We start from the raw sequence: 22,941 nt of genomic DNA, 5'->3' as shown, positions 1-22,941 counted from the left end.
CCTCTTTTATGAGCATTCACATGGTAAGGCAAGACTCCATATCAATCATGATAATTCCATAGATTCACTTAAGGAAGACAGATCATAGTTAAAAGCAAGAGCTACTAGATTTATGAGGTCACCAAAGACGATATCACTGGGCCTGGCCTTGCCTAGTTTAGCAAATTGTTTAGCATGATGGGACTCGGTGTCCAAGTGAATCTAAGGCAATATGGCCCAAATGAAAAAGTAATTTAGTTTGTTGAAAAATTCTATCACTATTATCTCTACCAAAAACCATGTGGGCCATAAATTTATGAACATACTAAAAACACCGATTACGTAGGCTAGATACCCAAGCCTTAGAAGGTTTATATAAAAATTCAATAGTAAGAAGATTAAAAAATTGATTTGCATGAAAATCATCAGGGAGGCATCACTCACCACCACAAGCGAAGCCATAAATCATGTTAAACTGAGCTAAAGTCACATGGTGTTCCTTTTTGAATAACTTAAATGTAATTTCACCCTCTGAACATCCTTATCAATAAAGTACATGTACTTTGATAAGTGCTTGTGTATACATATTTCATTATTTGTTTCACATGTATTGAGCATCACTTTTATCAGATTTTATGGCTCATAGAGTGATTTTGGTGTTCTTTTATGCAAATAAGGTTGTAAAGGCACAAAGAGAGAAAATGAAGCAAAGATAGGTCATGGAGGCAAATATTGGGGTTCTTTTGCGTGAAACAATGATCAAGACACAATCCGTGCTTGTATACGTGGGAGTGAGTGCCAACTTCCAAGGGTTTTCAACTCAATTCATGAGTTGGAAGGGCACAAAGGCAGTCAGACGCTCATGTCCCAGCTTGTGTGAAGATTTCAAGAGTTTTCCCAACACTTTTAGCCGACAAAAAGCCACATGACCTACCACACAGGTGTATGCCCGGCCATGTGGCCTCAGAGAAAGAAGATTCTTGCAAGTACTGTTTATGAACACTACAACAATTTACTTTTCATAGTGTACTATAACAAGAAGCCACACAACCGTGTGAAAATTCCACACGGGCAGATGGTCGTGTGAGTGCCTGTGTTAAAGCCCGATTTCAGATTATAAAAAGCCGACTTGAACGGTTTTTATGTATCTTTTTTGCCTATCTTTTGGAGAAGGGTCAACTAAGGTTTGGAGGAGGTCTTTGCCCACAAAGGTAGTGCTTTTATGCAGGTCTTCACTGAATCCTTTGGAGGATAGCATTAGGGAAGCCGCTGAAGACATCGATTCATAGAGGTGTGCCCTAAGCTTGACGGAGAAATTATTGGAGAAGAAGGAGCGGCCCTTGGAGACCATCAGCACGGATTAGAAGGGGGTTATTTTTATAGATTGCATTTGTTTTCATTGTTATTTTAATTTGGCATTGTATTTCTCCATGGAGAGCTAAAACCCCCTAAGGGGTTCTTGGACATGTAAACCCTATGATTTCTTGTTTCATTGACTTTATTGTGTTTTTTTAATTGGGAATTTAATTTGAGTTTCAATCTTGTGTGTTTGTTGATTAGCTTTCCCTTAGAGTGACACTAAGGTTGAGAGCTAAACCTAATCATCTTAGTGACGAGTGACCGTCACCGTTAGGATTAGATTTACCTAGATTGAAGAGGGTTGCTAGAGTGAGTCAAGAGGTAGCCGAGTGTCCCCTTTCCCCTCGGGTTTGATTTACCCTACCTCAATATTCTAAGAGCTCTTAGCAATCATATGTGGTGTGAGGCGTTGAGATCATCCTCTCCGCTATGACCTCATATGAAATTAGGGATCTTTCGCCTGTACCAAAGGATCTACTTCTAGGAATAGGGTTATCACCTTGGATCCTTAAAAGTCTAAGCAGTTATATGTGGTATGACACGTCAAGATAGTTCTCCTTTGGGATCTCTTAGAGTACTAGTCACCGATTGGCCTAGGTTAGGGATCGGTGTGTTTTTGTATTCCCATGACTCAATTATTCTTAATTAGGGAGGAACAGTATTAGTCTTGCAATTAACTTAGAATCCTAAGGGGATCATTGTCCGGGTACTCCATCTTTCATTGATTGCTTTCTCTTCCTTGCTTATTGCTTTTTTACTTTCGCTTGTTCTTTGATAGCAACTTGATCACATTTAAACCATTGATTTGATTTGGCTAATTAACGAAGTTTTGGTTGTTGCTAATTTTATATTTTTTGTGGATTCGATTACCTGACCTGTTGGGTACATTATATTACTTGAGCGACCCGTGCACTTGCAGACACAAGCAAGGGGTGTGCCATACTTCAATAGAGCTTAAAAATTCTAAAGTGATTCTTTCATAGGTGGGGTATTTTATTTTCACAAATTGGGCCCATCTTACCCTAGCTAACATCCAATAAAATTCACTAGAGATACCTACTGTGTTGAGAACATTGTCATCAAGGTACTTAGTGTACACAATTCTCGTAGCTACACGAGTTTTATATCAATCATTTTGAGTATGATTACGAAAAATAATTCCATATTCATTAGAAGCATTAGTATGCTTAACTTTCCCTCCACTAGTGGAAACTTGTTCATCTTGTTAGTGATGAAAGCTTTTGCCGCCAGTGTTCCATTATCGCTTAGATGCCATCATGGAAAAGAAAGCTCGGCGACCACTGGTGAGAAGGAGAAATAGTGATCTTCAAGTGTTTAGTTAGAATTTGGACACACATAATGAAGGAAAAACTTTGGCTCAAGTGTGGAAAAAGAAAGGTGGAGAGGAGAATGATGGTGTTCAAGTCATCGAACTCTAATCAAACATAATTTGGTTAATGGGAAAATGGAGACTAGCGATAGAATGAAAGAAGGAAAAGATGGAGGCACTGCCAAAAAAGGAAGAAAGGTTAAAGATAAAATAAAATGTGGATGATGACTAGGTTAAAAAAAAAATAAATAAATAAAATAAAGAGAATAAACTATTAAAAGGATAGAAGGATAAATTAAAATAAATGGATCCCTGATTTTTTATTTTGTTTTATGAGTTCTTTATTTGTTTATTAATATTTTTTTTATTTTTATATTATTTAATTTATTTTTTTATTGTTTTATTTTTTTTTTACATTTAGATATTTTTTTCTTTAAATTTTTTTTATCACAAAATAGAGGGTGTGTCAAGGAAGCATGGACAGGTCGTGTTACTATTTGAATGAAGGTGTTTATTCAACAAAAGGACACAAGCTATGTTTGTTGACAAGGGTGTCCAATGTTTCTTTCTGTCTTGGGGTTATGGTGTTCAGAGAAGCAGCACAACTAGTGTCATCTAACATGGGTCACCTATGTTCCTTTCTATTTGCCTTGTTGGGTGTGTTGTCTTTCTTAATGCCACCATTCCTCAATACAACTGTTTTTTATTTCAAATTCCAACCAAGACCTATAAAATCAAGCACAAAATCACAAATAGATCAAGGTGATATCAATACAAACATAAAATTGAATAAAATTAAGAAAAAACAAAAACTAAAAATTAAGAGAGAGATAGCTTGGTTGCCTCTCAAAAAGCACTTATTTTATGTAGTAATCTTGACTGATGCCAGATATCATGCGGTGAACATAGGTGGGGTGGAAAGAGCAATTGCCATCCCTCTCTCAATTGATTCATCAACATCGTAGTGCTTAAACTTCTGCTCATTCACTTTAAGGGTACCAGTAGCTTCACTCCAAACTTCAATTGCTCAATAGGAATATACTTTATGAAATTGAAATGGACCAAACCATTTGGATCTCAACTTACCTAAAAAAGCTTTAATATGAAATTAAAAAGTAAAACCAGATCCCCTTCCTAGAAATCCCTGTGAAGGATTTGCTTATCATATCATCTTTTAGTTCGCTCTTTATAAATCTTAGCATTCTCATAGGCATCAAGTTGCAATTTATCGAGTTCATGTAGTTGAAGTTTTCTTCACTCTCCGACTTCTTTCATGTTATAATTTAAAGTCTTAATTGCCCAATAAGCCTTGTGATCTAATTCAATCAGTAAATGGCAAGGGTTCTCGTAGATTAGTCTAAATGGAGTCATACCAATAGAAATCTTTATACTATTCGGTATGCCCAAAGTGCATTAGCAAGCTTCAAAGCCCAATCTTTCCTTATTCTTGAGACAGTCTTTTCCAAAATATTCTTGATCTCCTTATTTGAAATTTCTACTTGCCTATTGGTTTGAGGATGATGCTGTGTAGCAATTTTGTGGGAGACACCGTACTTTTTTAGGAGATTTTCAAGCTATTTTTCAATAAAATGTGATCCTCTATCACTAATAATTCCTTTGGGGACACCAAATAATGGAAAGATGATCTTCTTGAAAAGTTTGATTACTGTCTTTGCATCATAAGATTGGGATGGTATTGCTTTAACCCATTTCAAGACATAGTACATAGCTACCAAGATGTACTTGTTTCCACATGAAGATGGGAATGGTCCCATATAGTCAACTCCTCATACATAAAAAATCTCTACCTCCATGATATCGTTTAAGGGCATTTCATATCTCTGGATATGTTGCCAGTTCTTTGATGATAACTGCATTTCATATCTTAGTTGTTGTTTTTCAAGTACTACAATGTTCGCCATAAGAGGAAGAGTGGTAGTGAAATAAGATGTCATCAACTTCATTCTTTAGAATACATCTCCTGTATATGTCATTAATACTGTTTATATATAAATAATGTAACATATGTCTTAATAGAACCAAAATTCTAAGTTAATTAAAATTTAAATCATGGATAGATTTAGAATTAAAGTTTGAATGTCCTAATCTTGATTGATTTTGGATTCTCTCTTTAAGATAAATTATTTGGTTGTCTTGGACTAGAATACAAATCCCGAGGCAAATAAAAAAATTAAAATTACAAAATTGCCCCTGAGAATTTATCTCAGGGCATAAATGCAAATTTAAGATTGCCCTTGAGAACACATATCTCGAGGCAATCTCAAATCTTAGGATAGCCCAAATACACATACCGAAGCATCTAAATACATATCCCCAGGTAAATTGGGTTAAGTGAATTTAAAAAAATAATGAAATAAAAAATAAATAAATAGATAAAATAAAAAAAAAATTATAAAAAAAATTCAAATTTTAAATTTGAAATTCATTAAAAAAAATAAATAAAATAATAAACAAATATAAAAAAATAAAAATAAATTTTAAATTTTGATCATATCCTACTCGTTGTGATCTCATTGGAGTTGGGGAGGGGGGTTGGGATTAGGATAAGGATGAGAGGAATCTTCGAATTTAAGATAAGAATGAGAAGGATTTTTTTATAAAGGGGGGAAGGAGAGAAAAAAAAAGGAAAGGAAGAAAAAAATTTTTGAAGAGAAACCAGTAAGAGGAAGACGAAGGTTTTTCCTCTCTTCCACTTATGTCTACATAAATCCATATATATATATATATATATAAGTCGCTGCCTAATGCTTTCGTTGGCGTCGCTGTCGCCGCTTGACACCGTTGTTGCTGTTATTGTTGCGTGCCATGTTCGTCGTTGATGTCGCCGTTGTTGTTGAGTGGCTGAAGCATGCCTGATGCTTTCGTTGGCGTCGCTGTCGTTGACACCGTCGCTGCTATTGTTGCTGCTTGCCGTGTTCATCGTTTAAGCCGCCGTCGTTGTGGAGTGGCTGAGATAATGCCGCAAAGCATGTTGCTTTCGTTGGCGTCGCTGTCGCCGCTTGATACCGTTGCTATGCTGTTGCTACTTACCGTGCTCATTGTTGAAGCCGCCATCATTGCTGAGTGGCTGAGATAATGCCGCCAAGCATCCCTGATGCTTACATTGGCGTCGCTGTCGCCGCTTTATACCGTTGCTGTTGTTGTTGCTACTTAGGGCATGTTTGGTTCGCTGAATTTGAACCCGAAGTGGCTGAAACGGTTACTTCCGAAGCACTTCTTCTTGTTTGGTTCGCCGAAGTGAGCTTTGAAATATTGATTTGACAACTTCCAAAGCAGTCCACTTCACCCCATCCACTTCCCTCACTTGTTGTCACGTGATGCATTGGACTCCCCCCACCTTTCTCCAATTCCCAGGCCACTTCCGGGGTTTTCTTCTAGGGTTCTCAGCGTCCTCTCGATCTCTCACCCCTCTCGTCTCCCTTCTAGGGTTCTCCGCCTCCATTCTCATATTCTCCCGGGTCTCTCTTCTATGGTTTCTCCGCCTCCTCCACTCCCGACCTCTCCCTCTCATCTCCGAGTCTCTTCTAGTGTTGTCCACCTCCTCCACTCTCGATCTCCCTGTCGTCTTCACCCGAACATCACTGTATCTCTGTGACCACCATCCCTCTCTTGGCTGTGATTCTGTTTTCCTTGTTCGCCAGCGTTCAGATCTAACTCGGTAGACATCTTCCCTCCGAGAAATGGATGCAAACGATGCTATTTGTTTTTTTTTTTTCTTTTTCCCTTTTCGTTCTTGACGATCTATATTTCCAGACGTGTTTCCTTTTTTTTTATTGTGTTGTTTCTTCAAGTTTTTGAGATGGTCTTCTGCTCTTCTCTGACTTTCCAGGTTTTCCTCTCCGGATCTTGAGTTTCTTCCATATCTGCAAGTTTTTATTTTTATTTTTTTGGTTAGTTGTTGCTATTGTTGATATATTTTTCCCTTTTGTCCATTTTCATTATGCTATTATCTTGATGTTTTTACCATGTTTTTTTTTGTTGTTGTTCCTCTTTGTTTTCAGTTGTTTTCCTCTTGAAATTTTGTTTTCCTCTTAGATCTGAAAGAAAACCTCCTGTTTAATTTTTTCATACTAGTTTATTTGTTACGTATATGTGTGAGAACTGGTTTTTTTAGACCATGGTATTTTTGAAATATTTCCCCCCTTTTTCCTTTTCTTTTATGCTTGTAGGTTTTCTGTTTTTACCTTTTTTTTAACAAATTTTGTTGCCTAGTTTTGTTAGACCATGGTTTTCTATTTTTACCTTTTTTTTTTAAAAAAAAAATTGTTTTCTGTTTTTCTAGACCATGGTATTTTTGATATACGATCATGCCTAGTTTTTTCCTTTCAGATATTGTTTCCTTCGAGATCTGCAAGAAAACCCTTTGTTTTATTTTTTTAATACTGGTTTAGTTGTTAGCTATATTTGTTCAAGTGGTATATTTCTTGTTCATACTGGTTATTTCTTATTCACTATGATGCCATGTCTTATTTCTTATTTCCAGATCTGCATATTATTGGGTTAGATATATTTTTTATTCGTATCATACTTGTTTAATTGTTACTCTTATTCGTACTGGTTTATTTCTTTTGTTGTATTTCTCATTTGTTATACCGTATCATAGCATGTTTTTTTACACATGTTGTGTTGTTCATAGCATATTAGTTTATTTGTTATTCTTGTTCATACTTGTTTATTCCCGTTGTGTTAGTACTTATTTCTTACTCATTATCATATAATGTAATGTTTACATATTACGTTGTGTTATTTGTAGCGTACTTTGTTCCTTATTCTTATTCATACTTGTTTACTTCTATTGTCTTGTATCTTATTTCTTATTCCCTATGATTACATGTTCATGTTTACATATTATGCTGTGTTATTCATAGCATACTTGTTTATTTCTTACTGCTTTATTACCATTTTTTTTATCATATTGGTTTATTTCTGTTTTGTTTATTTCTCATTACTTATTCTTTATCATAACATGTTATTGTTTACTTATTAGGTTGTGTTATTGATAACATACTGGTTTATTGCATTGTGGTTTGTTTCTTATTCTTTGTTAGACTGCTTTGCTTTTTAAATAATTATTTCATATTCTTGTTTCAAAGTTGTTTATTACATGTTCTTATTTGTCATTCATGTTCATAATGGTTTATATCTGTTGTGTTATTCCTTGTTTCTTGTTCCTTATCATAGCATGTTATCTTTTGCATATTATGTTGTGCTGGTCATAGCATACTTATTTAACTGGTTGCTGCTTTATTTCCATGTATTGTTCATAGAGATTTATTTCTGGTTTGGTATTTCTCTTTCTTATTCCTTATCATAGCTTCTTATTGTTTACTTATTATTTTGTGTTGTTCATAGCATACTGGTTTATTTCTTTGTGGTTTGTATGTTATTTTTTTTTTAAACTGATTTGTTTCGTAAATTATTATATCATATTGGTTTATTTCTTGTTCTTATTCCTAAACATGGCATTTTATTGTGTAGATAGTCTGCAGTGTTATTTCTGGTTCTTATTCCTAATCATAGGATTTGATTGTACAATTTGAATGAGGGTTTATAGTTCATATAGAGTTACTGGTTCGCCTTGCCACTGGTTTTGAGGCCTGGCCAGGTCAAGTTACTTCAGACCTTTGGTACAGAGAACATTGCACTTTTGACTTGGAGAGCACGAACCTAAGTTCTTATGTCAAATCAATTGTTTTCATTTCTGTTTTATTCTCCAGTTTGTTTCAGTTAGTTTCGATTTATATTTTGCCATAACATGCAATTTATTATGTTAATGTTTGCTTTTTAATATACACCTTCATATGATGTTCTTTTGTTGTTTTGCATTACTGTTGTGTTATCCGGTTTGTTTCAGTTGTTTCTGATTTAATTGTTGCCTTTTAAATTACACATCTTCATACCATGTTCTGCCACTGTTGTTATTGATAGCATGTTGGTTTATTTCATTGTGTTTTGTTTCTTTTTCTTTTTTACGCTGCTTTTTTTTGTTAAATAATTATTTCATATTCTTGTTTCAAAGTTGTTTATTATATGTTCTTATTTGTCATTCATGTTCATAATGGTTTATATCTGTTGTGTTATTCCTTGTTTCTTGTTCCTTATCATAGCATGTTATCCTTTGCATATTATGTTGTGCTGGTCATAGCATACTTATTTAACTGGTTGCTGCTTTATTTTCATGTATTGTTCATAGAGATTTATTTCTGGTTTGGTATTTCTCTTTCTTATTCCTTATCATAGCTTCTTATTGTTTACTTATTATTTTGTGTTGTTCATAGCATACTGGTTTATTTCTTTGTGGTTTGTATGTTATTTTTTTTTAAAATGATTTGTTTCATAAATTATTATATCATATTGGTTTATTTCTTGTTCTTATTACTAAACATGGCATTTTATTGTGTACATAGTCTGCAGTGTTATTGATAACATGCTGGTTTATTTCATTTTGGTTTGTTCCTTATTTTTTTGTTCGGACTTATTTCCTGTTATAATTTGCACTTTACCGACTGGTGTGTACCAAATTCAGTTTTTAGTTGCATGTTCATATCATTGACGTTGTCCATAATTATGTAGATGGATAACTGGATTGTTAATGACTGTGTAAGGCCGTTGGTTGCCGCGTTTACTACCGTTGTTGTGGTTGTTGCCTGCATAATTGAGGATATGCATGTCTCTAAGCCAGGGAGAAGTAAGGAACCGTCCATGTTTCGAGACTTGACTAGGAAAAAACATATGCAGCGTATTTTAAGGAGTGGGCGTGATTATTGCGTGAGCTATCTTAGGATGGATGTAGGTCCTTTTATGCATCTAGCCTCGATCATGCGTGACAAGCATCTCCTTCAGGACACGCGGCACATATCTGTGGAGGAACAGTTAGCAATTTTCTTACATATTGTTGGTCATAACACAAAAAATAGGACTATGAGAATTGAGTTTGTCCGATCCGGGGAGACAATTAGTAGATATTTTAATTGCGTGCTCAGAGCTGTTTGTGCTATTCGAGATGATTTTGTTCATTCCCCTAGCTCCACTTGTCACCCAGAAATTGAATGTAATCCCAATTGGTATCCATTCTTCAAAGTAAGTAAATTTGGCATATAACATAAATTTACTCATTTGATGAATAATCATTCCTTCCAATTTCCTTCATATACTTTTCTGGTGTAGGACTGTATAGGGTTGTTAGAGGGGATGCACATTGATGCGTCCACCCCACCTCAAGAAATGCCTCGGTTTCGTGGTCGTAAAGGCCCAACCCAGAATGTGTTGGCTGTTGTTAATTCTGATTTGCAGTTCACTTATGTGTTGGCGGATTGGGAGGGATCAGCGAATAACTTCACTGTTTTAAAAGATGCACTAGCAAGACCACAACCTGAAGGATTAAAATTGATAGAAGGTAGGAGACCGAGTACTAGTGAATTAAAATATTACACGAACGAACAATTGACAGGTGTCATTATTGTAGGGAAGTATTATCTTGTAGACGATGGTTATACTACTATGCAAGGGTTCATAGCACCGTATCGAGGTGTTAGGAATCACCTGAAAGAACATAGTGGAAGGGCGCCAACAAATCCAAAGGAATTGTTCAACCTTCGACACTCGATGCTACGGTCTCGTGTAGAGCGTGCTTTCGCAATCTTGAAAAATCTTTTCAAGATTCTTACATCACACCCTTTCTTCCCTTTTAGGACACAAGTTAAATTAGTTCTTGCATGTTGCATATTGCATAACTATATAGCAGGTGTTGACCCAAACGATATGTCGATGCATGAAGAAAGCACACAAAATGATGAGCAAATCATGTCAACACAGCCCCGGTCACAGCGAGAACAACGGGAAGAGAATCGGGCTTGGATTGAACTTAGAGACAAGATATTAAACGACATGTGGATGACTTATAGTGGTTTTCTTTGATTATAAAAAGTTTGCCTTGTGAAGTGTTTGTTTTACCTGAATTTTTTTTCCCTACATGGATTTGCTTCGTTAGACTATGATGTCTAGAGTACATCTTTTCATCTTCAGTTGTTGAGGTGTTTATCTTCAACTGTCAATTATTTTCATAATTCCTTTGTTATTTCCATTTATTGATGCATTTACAGCTTCATAGTATTATCGCTTGATATTTCCCTTGTTTATTTCATAGTATTCTGTCATTAGTTCACTTGTTCTCTGGCTTCCTAATTCCATTGTATGTTCGTATCATTCTGTCCTTTGTTGTTTTCATGGTTAACAGTGTCATAGTCTGGTTTCTTTTTTCATGATTCACATGTCTTTATAATGACGCCGCAGTTTCTTTTGTTTTCCTTTGATACATAATTCATTCGTTACCATGATATGAGATATGGATGTGTATGGTTCTGTACAAGCAGCAGCTTACACCAGATAGATTTAAGAATCTTACGTAGTTATAATTTTCCAATAGAATTCCAGCTACGATGGAGGGCATTGAGCGTACGACGGAGAAGTCATCATCAAAGCCTTCTGGCAGCAAGCGCGGTACCCCTAACAAGCAATGGAAGGCTGAATATGATAGCTTCTTGATCCCAATTCTGCTGGAACAAGTACGAAAATGGCTGAAATGTGACAAATCATTCAAACGAGCAACATTTGTCTTTGCTGCTGTTGCTGTAAATGCTAGGTTTAATACTGAATTCAGTGCGGAGAACGTTGAAAATCATTATCGAACTTTGAAATCACGGTACGCGGAGATAAAGAAAGTGAGAGAACTCAGTGGTGCCAGATGGGATGATGCCACGAAGACCATTACCCTTGATCCCGTGGTTGCCTTAACATACATCGAGGTAACATGATCCGACTTTTCTTGTATTATTTGCATGATAGGAGCATGATTATATCTGTACCTTGTCGTGTATGACACTGTAATATAGGCACACCTGGCAGCAAAGGCTTTCATAAACAAACCAATTGTGCATTATGAGTCATTGCGGGCTATATGTGGGGAGTACAATGCAACGGGGGTGTACGCGACGTCTGTGTTCGCTGATTTGGGAGAAAACTAGGAACACGAAAGCAACAATAACAACAACTTTGATGAAGAACCAATAGAACAACCAAGTGATGATGATGCTAATGCGAACTCTGCCCCACCAGCTGTGAGCAGCCCTGCAACCTCATCAACACCAAGGTCTCAACGCTCAAGTAGGGGTTCAAAAAATCCTTCAATGATGGGTGATCTAATTGTTGTGGTGGGAGAAATGGCATCTGCTATTAAAAACCCCACACACTGGACAGAAAGCTTGTATGCCAAGGTTATGGAGGTTGATGGTTTTGAAAAGAAGGAACTTGTTCACGTGTTTGATTTTCTGCAATTCCGTGAGATTGAGGCAAGAGGCTTCATGGTGAAGGACATGGACCTGAGGAAGGATTGGACATGCTGAACTCACGGAATTGATTTTCTGCAACACACTGGACATGCTTATCTTTATGTTGCTCTGCATGGTTGGGATATATGTTTGTCTGTCACTAACATGGTTTTCTGGCTCTTATTTCCTTTGTTTTTGTGGATTTCATTTCAAGTAATGTAGGATGGCAATGATCAAAGGCAAATTGTGACATTGCACTGAGGCACTGTTCTCTAATATGACACAAGAGTTTAAATTGGAGCGCAAGCGGGGCAAAATTGAGGGGCACTTCGATGCCAATCTTTTGCAGCCTTTGCGCATCTAATTTGCTTGAGTGTCAAGGTAGCGTTACATTGTTGTTTTTATGCATTATTTGTATTCTAGGGTTTCATAAGTATTTTATTTTTTTCGGTTAAGCCTCCTTTCCATGAGATTATTTTTTCTTAACGGATTTATACAAGCGTGGCGGGGCAATCAGGCGGCACAGAGTAGCACCATTGCAGCCACCTTGTATAGGATTTGGTCCCTTTGGTTGTTTTTTTTTTCAAGAACATGTGCCAATGAATGTGCTTAAATTGTTGCTATTGCTACCACCTGAGCCATGCCAAGCAAACACAAATTGCTTCGAAGGAAAGTCAATATTGAGGAACTGCAAAAGTCATGTATTGGCATGTTGTACAAATTTACGACAAGGTAGCATATTTTTTTTCCAATAAAATGCAGCATATGATGATAATTATTTCTTTATCAATAATCTCGTACTCTTATATCCTTAACTGCATCCAATTTTCCACTTTTTGTCAAAGTTGTTTTTTTTACAATCATTGATTTGTTGATGCTTCAGTTGGTTGATAATTAAATGAAGGGATAGTTCGGAATTGATTCTCTGATCTGGGTGATGTACAAACAAAGTTGTTGGCATGTGTGTATTACTTTGTTTAAGAGGACCAGAGCAAATGACACTGTTGTCAAACATGCCAGCATGATAATCACATGTAGATCTTAAAATTAATTCATTCAAACTTTATCCACTACTACTTCTTTTGGTGTGTGCTCACTAGCACTTTCAATCAAAGGTGTAGTTCTGAAGTATCGGTTTCAGAACAATGACATTGGCAAGTTATCTTATTTAACAAGCTTAATTTAAATTTTCGTCAGTTTGTTTGCTTTATAGTTGCATCATATTATTGCAGAGACTGCTCAGAAGGACATGAGGAAGAGAGGAGTAGTGCTTGCTTGGAAGAAATCTTTGCTGATTGTGCTGAGAATGTTCTTCTTCTCTGACTGTGCTGAGAATGAGTTCAATGTTTGCAGAAAAACTTTGCTGATTTTTTTTTACCAGATAACTTGTAATTTCATGGTGATGGAGTTGTATATCCTAATTGTTGGCATGGGTGATGTACAATCTGTGTATATTTGCAGCTCTTTGTATAAACTTATGTTGCTTGGTTATAATAATACAAGTTTTGTGGGTGTTTGCTTGTATGCAAGCATAACAACCAATGTTCAAAAGTTCTCTTTATGGTTTTTTCAATTCTTGGTCTTTCAATTTATCAATAGGAAAAACTTTAAAAAACAAATTGTAATAAACCGGAATATTGATAACACATGTTAAACTTTAATTTTCGGATCAAAGTTATAAAAGAGTTCAACAACTTCAATAACTTTAATTTTGCATTCAAGAAAAAAAAAAACAAAAAAAATTGTAAATATTGGAAAGTTATTGATTTCTTGATTAAAAAAAATTAAATAACTTAAATTTAGAATTAAAGAAAAAAAAATTTACTATTGCAAAGTTAAATTAACCCAATATATACAATGTTTGTTATATTCATAAAACATTAGTAGCATACTTTTCATTTTTTGGTTAAGGAAAAATTAAATACCGCAAATTTTCTAATTTAAGAAAAAAAAATTAATATTGCAAAGTTAAATTAACCCAATTTATGAAATGTTTGGTGTATTCATAAAACATTCGTAGCAGTCCAATATTAATTTTTGGATTAAGGAAAAATTAAAATACCTCAAATTTTCTAATTTAAGAAAAAAAAATTAATATTGCAAAGTTAAATTAACCCAATTTATGAATTGTTTGTTGTATTCATAAAACATTCGTAGCATACTTTTAATTTTTTGATTAAAAAAAAAATCACATACCTAAATATTGAGTTAAGAAAAAAATATTTTAATATTGCAAAGTTAAATTAACCCAATTTATGAAATGTTTGTTATATTCATAAACCATTTGTAGCATACTTTTAATTTTTGGATTAAAAAAAATTAAATAACTTAAATAAATATTGAAGGGGTGATTTTTTTTTTAATTAGTATTTCAACATTTTCAAATAATTTATAACATCCCTAACAAACATGGGGTAAGCTCACCCCTCCTCACCGAAGTGGTGATCATAACCCCACTTCGGTGTTACCAAACACAAGAAACTGGTGAAGTCACATTTTCAAGATTTTCACTTCTACCATCCAAACACCTGAAGTGGTCACTGATGTGATATTTTCCCTCCTAACCGAACACATGGAAATAGATACCTCCAGCCGAAATCCCCACTTCTACTGAAGTAACCACTTCCTACTTCCATCACTTCAGTACCCCACTTCCGAACCAAACACGCCCTTAACGTGTTCGTCGTTGAAGCCGCCAATCGTTGCTGAGTAGCTGAGATAATGCCGCTAAGCATGCCTGATGCTTTCATTGGCGTCTCTGTAGTCGTTTGACATTGTTGCTGCTTGCCGTGAATGTTTCTCCACCGAATCCCGCGACTTTCTCTCTCGACTCCACTCCCAAATCCGCCCCGACACTGATTCCTACACGATTCTCCTCGAAGATTGTGAGTACGAGAACAACCTCTCATCTGAGGTGTTTGGCAAAATGATTACCGCACTCGGATGAGAACCTTCCCACATCCCTGCATATGATTCCTTCTTATCAAACCTTATCTGCTTTCTTGGCGGCCCAGATGAAGCTCTTAGCTTCTTGAAGATCTTGAGAGAGAACTGATGCTTCCAGGGAATCAAATTCTTTCGAATTGTGAGTTCATCAAGCAGCGCAACACCCGCGGCGCTCTGTCACTGTGGGACACTCTCATAGGACGCAATAGCTGCTATTCTGATACTTCAATGTTCACCTCCATAATCTCATTAAAGTGTCAAAATTATGACCCTTCACGATGAACAAACTGTCTAGCTGTGTGACTGTTATTGATGTTGATTGTGAAGAACCACAGCTTCGCTCTTGTAACTTGTGTTGGTGATGAACGGCTAGAATTCCAGGATGAAGATCTTGTTTTAGGGAATGATAGAGTTGAATAAAAAATGCCGGGCCTTTTGGAGAAGACACAAGCTCTTGTGGTGTTTATGAGAGAGAAGGAATAGTCACACAGGTAAAGCAACCCAAAGTTTGAAGAAGACATAAGTTCAGGTGTGAGCTTGGGATATATGCATGCAGTTAGGGATCATGACATGTATAAAAAAACAAAAATAAATAAATAAAAGGCATGGGCCCACCAAAAATATATATATATATAATAAAAAATAAAAAAATAAAAAAATGAGAAGCACATATGCTCACCGTTAAAAAAAAAGAAGACTGATGAGAAGCATGCATATGCATACTCACGTGCTTTAAAAAAAATCCAAGCATTTCAATGTGCAAGCAGATGAGCATGCATACTCATGTTTGATTTTAAAATAATATATATGTAAGGCTGCGGTTTGATGCAATAAAGGTTGCTGAGAATATATATATATATAAGCTACTACCTGTGTTCACTCTTCTCCCAATTATATATGAATATCGTATGTGAATATTGAAGAAACAAACTTCTTATCTGGTAAGGGTAAATAAAAAAAGGGGGCATTACATGCATGCTTGTTGGACGTGTCAATCCCTCACCAAACATGTAAAATGATGAGAGGCATGCTATATATTCACGTGCATTAAAAAAAAACAAGGAAGGAATACCATCAAGATGGCCTTCATCAATTAGAAGAACATGAAGTTGAAGAAATCATTGGAGAGTGTGGCCGGTGACAATAAAATCTAGCATCTCTTTAAATAGTCAGAGAAATAGAAGGTGCACATTCTAAAACTGTATTTGCTGGTGATACATAGACTGATCCAAATGTGGAAGAATATTGTATTTGTGGGAGAAATGCATCTTGTACCTCATGGTTCTTCCTCACCAGCTAGCTTATTGAAGAATGCTACTGAAGTTATAAAAGTGATGACCCGTACTCTATGAACAATTCTTTTGATCTACTTTTGTATGTGGATACCAAAGTGTTGCATTTGAAGTTATAAAAAAATGGAAGAAGTGTTACATGCATGCTTATAAGCATGTACGTACTCACCATAAAAAAGGATCTCATCATGCACATGACAGAATGGGTACATATCAAGACACAATGAGACATGTTTCAAGGCGGCAACAAAGCATGCAACGCGATGATAAGGCACAGGCAGCGGTGACTTATTTTAAAGTGGGCCTGAAATATTTATTTCAAGACGTCTATGAGGCACGCAATGTGGTGACAAGGCACAGGTAGTGGTAACAATATATGATACATATATATATATATATATATATATATATAAAAGAAATTCATATATTGACATATAAATGATGTATTGGATATATGTAATAGAGTAACAAAATTTATAATTCACAAATTTTCGTGCCCTTTTACTTGTTGTTTTGCCCTTAATCTGAGGTTCCCAAGACATAGTCTGCGGTAATTAATAAAAGAGGCTTGCCTCTATTAGAAATGAAAGAACCCATGAAGAAAATATGATATTTGTGCTTCGATGTGCCGTCTGGTGTCTTCTTCACAGACATGATGTCAGATGCGTATTTTCAATCCCACAAATACAATGTCGATAAAGAAGTGGTTCAACTCAAACAAAATGTTTCACGTCAGCAAGGAACTTTTTCCTATGGTGAAAGTTATAATTTGGTGACAAAATTCCATATAGGAGACAGTTCACAAAGTCGGCATACCATGAAGCTTTCATCGAGGAAACAACCATAAGGTGTTCATCCAGGAAGGAGTTATCAATAGGAATGTCATCAACTTCTTTTGTGATCTGTATGTCGGTATAATCATGAGAGATGATCGGCAACTAAATTTTCTGTATCTTTCTTATTCCTTATCTTAAGATCCAACTCTTGGAGTAGGAGTATCCATCTAATCAACCTTAGATTTGCATCTTTCTTATTGAGTAAATATTTGATGGTTGCGTGGTTTGTGCACACAATAGCCTTGGATTCCACATGATAGGACCTAAACTTATTGTAGGAGAAAATGATTGCTAGCAACTCCTTTTCAGTTGTAGCATAATTGATTTGGGCTTCATCTAGTGGTTGTCCCAAAACCACCCCAATTGCGTAATCGCTGGCATTACATATGACTTCTAAAGGTAAATTCCAATATGGTGTTTGGATAATTAGAGCTGAGACCAATGTCTCCTTCAACATGCAAAACCACATCCAAACAGTCTTGATTAAAATTAAATGGAACATCCTTAATCAACATGTTAGTTAAAGGGTTTAGTAATTTTTTAGAAGTCTTTGATGAAATGTCGATAAAAGGCAACATGGCCTAAGAAATTGCGCACAACCTTGACTGATGAGGGTGGACGTAATTTCTCAATGACTTTAATTTTAGTTTTATCCACCTTGATCCCACGCTCAGAGACTAGGTGCCCCAACACTATGCCTTTAAGCACCATAAGTGGCACTTTCTCAATTTAGCTCAAGATTCACCTCTTCACATCTCTGTAGCATGTGTGACAAATTTAAGAGACAATTATCGAAATTTTTTTCATAAACATATAAATCATCCATGAAAACTTCCATAATGTTCTCAATAGAATCAGAAAATATCAATTTCATGCAATATTAAAATATGGCAGGAGTGTTACAAAGACCAAAAGGCATATACACTACAAGATAACTATTAATTACCAACAGAATTTACCAAGGATAAATTTCCCTTGGTGATTCGCTATGGAATTGATAGGGAATTTCAAGGAATGACTAGATAAAAAGGTTAGAAAATTTTCTTAGGGATTACATAGGGAAATACCCAGGGACTTACCCACGGAAAACCTTTCCCAAACTAATCTGTTAGTAAATCATGCGGAAACTACACACCTAATATTTAGCAATGGATTAGTATCAAAAAATATCCATTGGTATTTATGCCCTAGCTAATCCTTGAGTAAAAATGAGCGACTTTAAAATGACCCAGGGATTAGCCAGGTGAAGTAGTCGTCATTATTTAGTTCTTAGGATTTTTACTTACCAAGAGATTAGTTTCCGTAGGTAAAATTATTGATCTTAAACATTGCACAAGGATTAGCTAGGGATGACAACCATCCTATTTAGTCCATAGCTAATTCCTGGGTGAATGTAAATTAACTATATTTTTTTAGAAGAGGATTAAATTGCTTTTTTTTTTATTTATTACTGAATCTAAAAGATATTATTATTAATTTTATTAACTTTATTATGACATATATACATACATATAAAGTTTTATAGCATGATATTATTAAAGAATTGCATTAAAAGAAAAATAAAAATAAAAATAATGCACCTTTTTTTAATTAGCATTTAACTAAAATAACCCGGACTATTTCTAGGAGCAATGCATTTTTCTTGTAACCTTGTTAACTTGGGACTGGTCTTAAGATCAGTACGGTCTAACTATAAAACATGAATTTGGAAATACCACTAGTGACGTGGTCAGGTCCTTTGTTTGAGTTTGCATCTTTTGAAGTAAACAAGATGTTTCAGGATGATAAAGTATTTCTTTCTTTATTTTACATCTACTCATAGCTTAGTTGGTTAAAATACATTTTTATTGAACATATGATGTAATTGTTATAGTATTTAATATGTGTGTGTGTGTGTGTGTGTGTTATCTAGTTGAAATAGCATAGCAACTAAAATTACATGGGTCCACCCATATTTTAACTAATTATTGAATAATAATTTTTCAATATTACAAACAAACTCAATGAGCATTGTACACATTAAGTAAAATTCCTTTTGTTTTATTTTTATAAATAATTTAATATAAACAAATATTATTAATTTACTGTACATTTAAACTTTTGAGCTAGATCATCCTCTCCAACCTTTCTAGCCGTCCTATCCTTCTTATCCTCTCCACCATTGATTCCTATGACCACTAACCTTATTCACATGAGAATCCTCCCCAACCTTTTTGTCTTATCCAAACCCTAACTTTTCTCCACTACACTCTCCCTTGCCATTCCCACTCTCCCTTCATTAGGCTTTTCTTTCTCAATCCTAACAATCATTGATGATCATGATATCCGAGCGAAAAGCTCCAGTCCCTTGAAGTTGATCCTCCAACATCATCTTCACCCACAAATATCGGCAGGGCTTGATGAAAACCACATCAACTTGGAAATCCAAAGTGTGAATAGTCTCCAGTTCCTTGCTTCTCCTCCAAGAACCCAAGTACTTTTGATTTCATTTTTTCTTTTTTTTAAAAAAAAAAATTAGGCTAGTAGGATCATGGAATTTATATCGGGTATTGCTAATGATTGTTCTGATTTTTTGCATTAAATATTTTTGATTTTGATCCATAGGCTTTCTAGACTATTGGTATGTTGTGTTAGATCTCAAGTTATGCTACATTTTGGGTGTTGTATTGTGTTTATCTTTTTGTTTTGAACAATTTCTTCTTGTTCTCTAGTGGATCTCATTAGATTTATGGAACATTTGATGCTTGGTTGCGAGTATGGTTTCTTAATGTGTTGTTGGTGAAGGTACATGTAGTTGTGATGGATCTAAGAAGCTACTGACATTTTACAAAGATCATGGTCAAAGTAATTTCAATGCTTTCTTTTTCTCCTCTTAATTTGGATTTGATTCCATATATTCTGATTTGAGTTGTTGGTTTGCTACAAAGTGAACTTAGTCATATGCATACTTTCATTTTAGATCACTTGAGATGTATTGAGCTTGTGAACGATCTTGAGATTTAATAACTTAATGCTTCCATGATACTTATAGATTGATTTTCGGATATTGGTTCATCTGCTTCAACTCAATTTAATATTTAGAATATGCAGTTTGATATGTTTGTAAAAGCAAAACTAGTCAGTTTCATTGACATTTAAATCCATCATTTAATATTTAATGATGGATTGACATGTTCTTATAATAGTGTTTTGTTATATGTAATGATATCAAACAAGAACTTGTTTCTAAATAAAGGTATGGTGGAATTAATGAATAAAAACAATCATTTGTAATTATTATAAATATTACAAAAAAAAAGTACTGATGTTATTATTTCCTCTTGTGATATTTGAAGTATATGGAACAACATCAATGCTATATATAAACATGAATTAGAATATTAAATTTCTACACTCATACAAATTGAAACATTGTGAATTTTAGCTTATGTTTTTGATAATACAATAATTATATTTGTTGCCAAATTGTGAACAATCCAAGAACTAATTAACAAAGACATTAATATTTTACTTTTCAAATGATAGAATTTCTCAGCAAATTGAAACCTTATGAATTTTTCTTCTGCTCTTATTATATTAATGATGGAATCTATTGGTTCTATAAGTTATCCAGCAATGATTGAGATACTCTGAAGCACATTGATGAATAGTGCTAATTAATTTGTTCTTGTTATATAGTCTTGTCTTGAGAAACATTAATTTGATTATAAGCTTAATATGTTATTCTAATTTGAAATATCAAACTCTCACTTTGTGTTGTCTGTTCTTTTGACACATGAACCTATTCTCTAGAATCTCTCTAGCTAGTTTGTGTCAATATTAGTCTAGGTTTTGGTGGGGCACATTGGTCTGCAACTCTCATTTAATGCACAAAAATACAGTCGATGCCAATTTGCTGAGTCCTACATGTGAATTATTAAGCATCATTCCTCTTCAAATGCTTGAACTTGTTTAATGCTTATATAGCAAGATAATTATGGAGAATAGTGGCATATGATATTGAGAAACAATGAAGTTTTTCAAGCCTACATGCTAATATGCCTTTGTGAGGCACCGTATTACTACTTTATCTTTGATAAACTTTTGTAATTTAATTAGTAAATAATGAATTGTATTTGATAATGACTATTGTTTCTCTTATTCACAGTTGTCAAATGTAATTTATTGTTTGATTTCAACACTTTTGAGTTTTCTTTGTACATTATTCTAAGCAAGGTTTTAGTGAACCAGATCAGGACCAAAATATGCATTGGAGACCCAATGATCACAAATGCCATCTTCCATGTTGTAGTTGAGGAATAAGGTAACCCTCTATGAACAATGTAAGAGTCTTATGTCTAGTTTTATTTAGTAATTTACATTTTATTTTCACTTCATTACAAGGCCTGGACTGTAAAGTTATTATATTCAAGTACAAAAAGAAAAAGAACAATTGAAGAAATATTGGTCACCGCCAGGTAATTTTCGGATACATATTGGATGCAATTTGTGTTGATTGTTTTAATTCTTTCAAATCTTGGGACCAATTCAATGTGTTGCTTGTTTTAATGCTTTTTTTTTTTATAGAGAGATATTTATTTTAGTCTATACATACAACAAATTAATCAACTTGAATGCCTATACAACACATGAGAACAATAAAAAAAACCACACAAGACCAACCTTATTCTTAACCCATCTCTCTACAGTTTCTAATTACTCGCTGGTTCTCTATAATGCATTAAAACTTATGAATCAAATGGAGAGGGTCGTTTATGTTAGCTACGCATTCTCTACTGCTTTATATATATATATATATATATATATAAATTGCTTTTTCATATCAACCATCAAAAAATACCTTCTTGTCTCTATACTTTTCATTCTAGTTTAGCTTAGTTGTTTAACTTTGATATAATGTAAATTTTTCAAGTTCTTTTTATATAGTTTATAGAGCCAATTCCTTGATAGGTAATTGCTCTTCTTTGAAAACTTTGTAAGTTCTTATATTACTAGCTACTTTGAAATATTTTAAATTAGTTGTATCAAAATATTGTCATTGATCCTTGGACTTGCTTCTTATTGTTGCAGGAATTGTTGCTTAACAACATTGATGGTGATATACCATTTTTATATATCAAAAGTGGAAATAGTTGGAGCCTTGAAATGAGGAGAATGCTACAATTATATCTATATCAAAATCATGCACCTTCTCGACGAAATCATGGAGGTCATGATGCATTTAGTTAGGTAGTTGTTATTCTTATGTTGTGACTAATTTGTCGTATGTGTTGCTTGCTTGTGATACTTACTTTTGAATTCTACTAGGTACCACTTATGTTACTTATGTGCGTTTTCACTTATCTATGATATGAATTTTGATACTTATTTAATGCCTTCAGAAAAGTTTAATATAATCTTTGGTATTTGATTATGATACATTATAATTATTACTTTCAGCATGTCATATTAAGAAATATTAATTGTTCTAAACGAATGATTTAATATAGGTTTTTGTATTATAATTTGTAATATAAATTTAAAATAAATAATTAAAAATTTATTTTATATTAGCAAGGGACTATGTAGGGTATTTTACATTTTATTATTCAAGGATCACCTGGGAAATATTCCCTAAGTATATTTAGTAAGGGATTGCCAAGGGAATTATTCATTGTTGTTGTGTTCAAACGTTAATGAATTACTCAGGAAATAATCCCTAGGAAATATTACATAGGGATTACCCAGGGATTTAACATTTCAATTTTAGAGAATTTAGCAACGGATTATTTAAGACAAATCGCTTGCTAAATTTTCCTAGGGATTGCCCAGGAAATGTTTCATAGAAAATTCCTCATCTATTAAGATCTGGT

General features: G+C 34.3%; 1 protein-coding gene and 1 long non-coding RNA gene across 5 annotated transcripts; both read left to right on the top strand.

The window, feature by feature from the left end:
- The first annotated feature begins 11,127 nt into the window (after positions 1 to 11,127).
- LOC120251371 lies at positions 11,128 to 12,090 on the top strand. Its single transcript, XM_039259906.1, has 3 exons — positions 11,128 to 11,493; positions 11,581 to 11,670; positions 11,713 to 12,090. The coding sequence occupies exons 1-3, from the start codon at positions 11,128 to 11,130 to the stop codon at positions 12,088 to 12,090; spliced, it is 834 nt and encodes a 277-aa protein (XP_039115840.1).
- Positions 12,091 to 19,231: 7,141 nt separating this feature from the next.
- Positions 19,232 to 22,462, top strand: LOC120251777. 4 transcript variants are annotated; one of them, XR_005533487.1, is made up of 5 exons: positions 19,232 to 19,562; positions 19,874 to 19,933; positions 21,320 to 21,392; positions 21,473 to 21,546; positions 22,160 to 22,462. It is a non-coding gene; the product is annotated as an uncharacterized LOC120251777 (long non-coding RNA). The 4 variants fall into 4 exon arrangements; XR_005533485.1 differs by lacking the exon at positions 19,874 to 19,933; XR_005533484.1 differs by lacking the exon at positions 19,874 to 19,933 and having other exon boundaries at positions 21,312 to 21,392.
- The last annotated feature ends 479 nt before the right edge of the window (positions 22,463 to 22,941 follow it).

This window comes from Dioscorea cayenensis, chromosome 20 (assembly GCF_009730915.1).
Source record: "Dioscorea cayenensis subsp. rotundata cultivar TDr96_F1 chromosome 20, TDr96_F1_v2_PseudoChromosome.rev07_lg8_w22 25.fasta, whole genome shotgun sequence".
NCBI lineage: Eukaryota > Viridiplantae > Streptophyta > Magnoliopsida > Dioscoreales > Dioscoreaceae > Dioscorea > Dioscorea cayenensis.
This window is presented reverse-complemented; position numbering and strand designations above follow the sequence as displayed.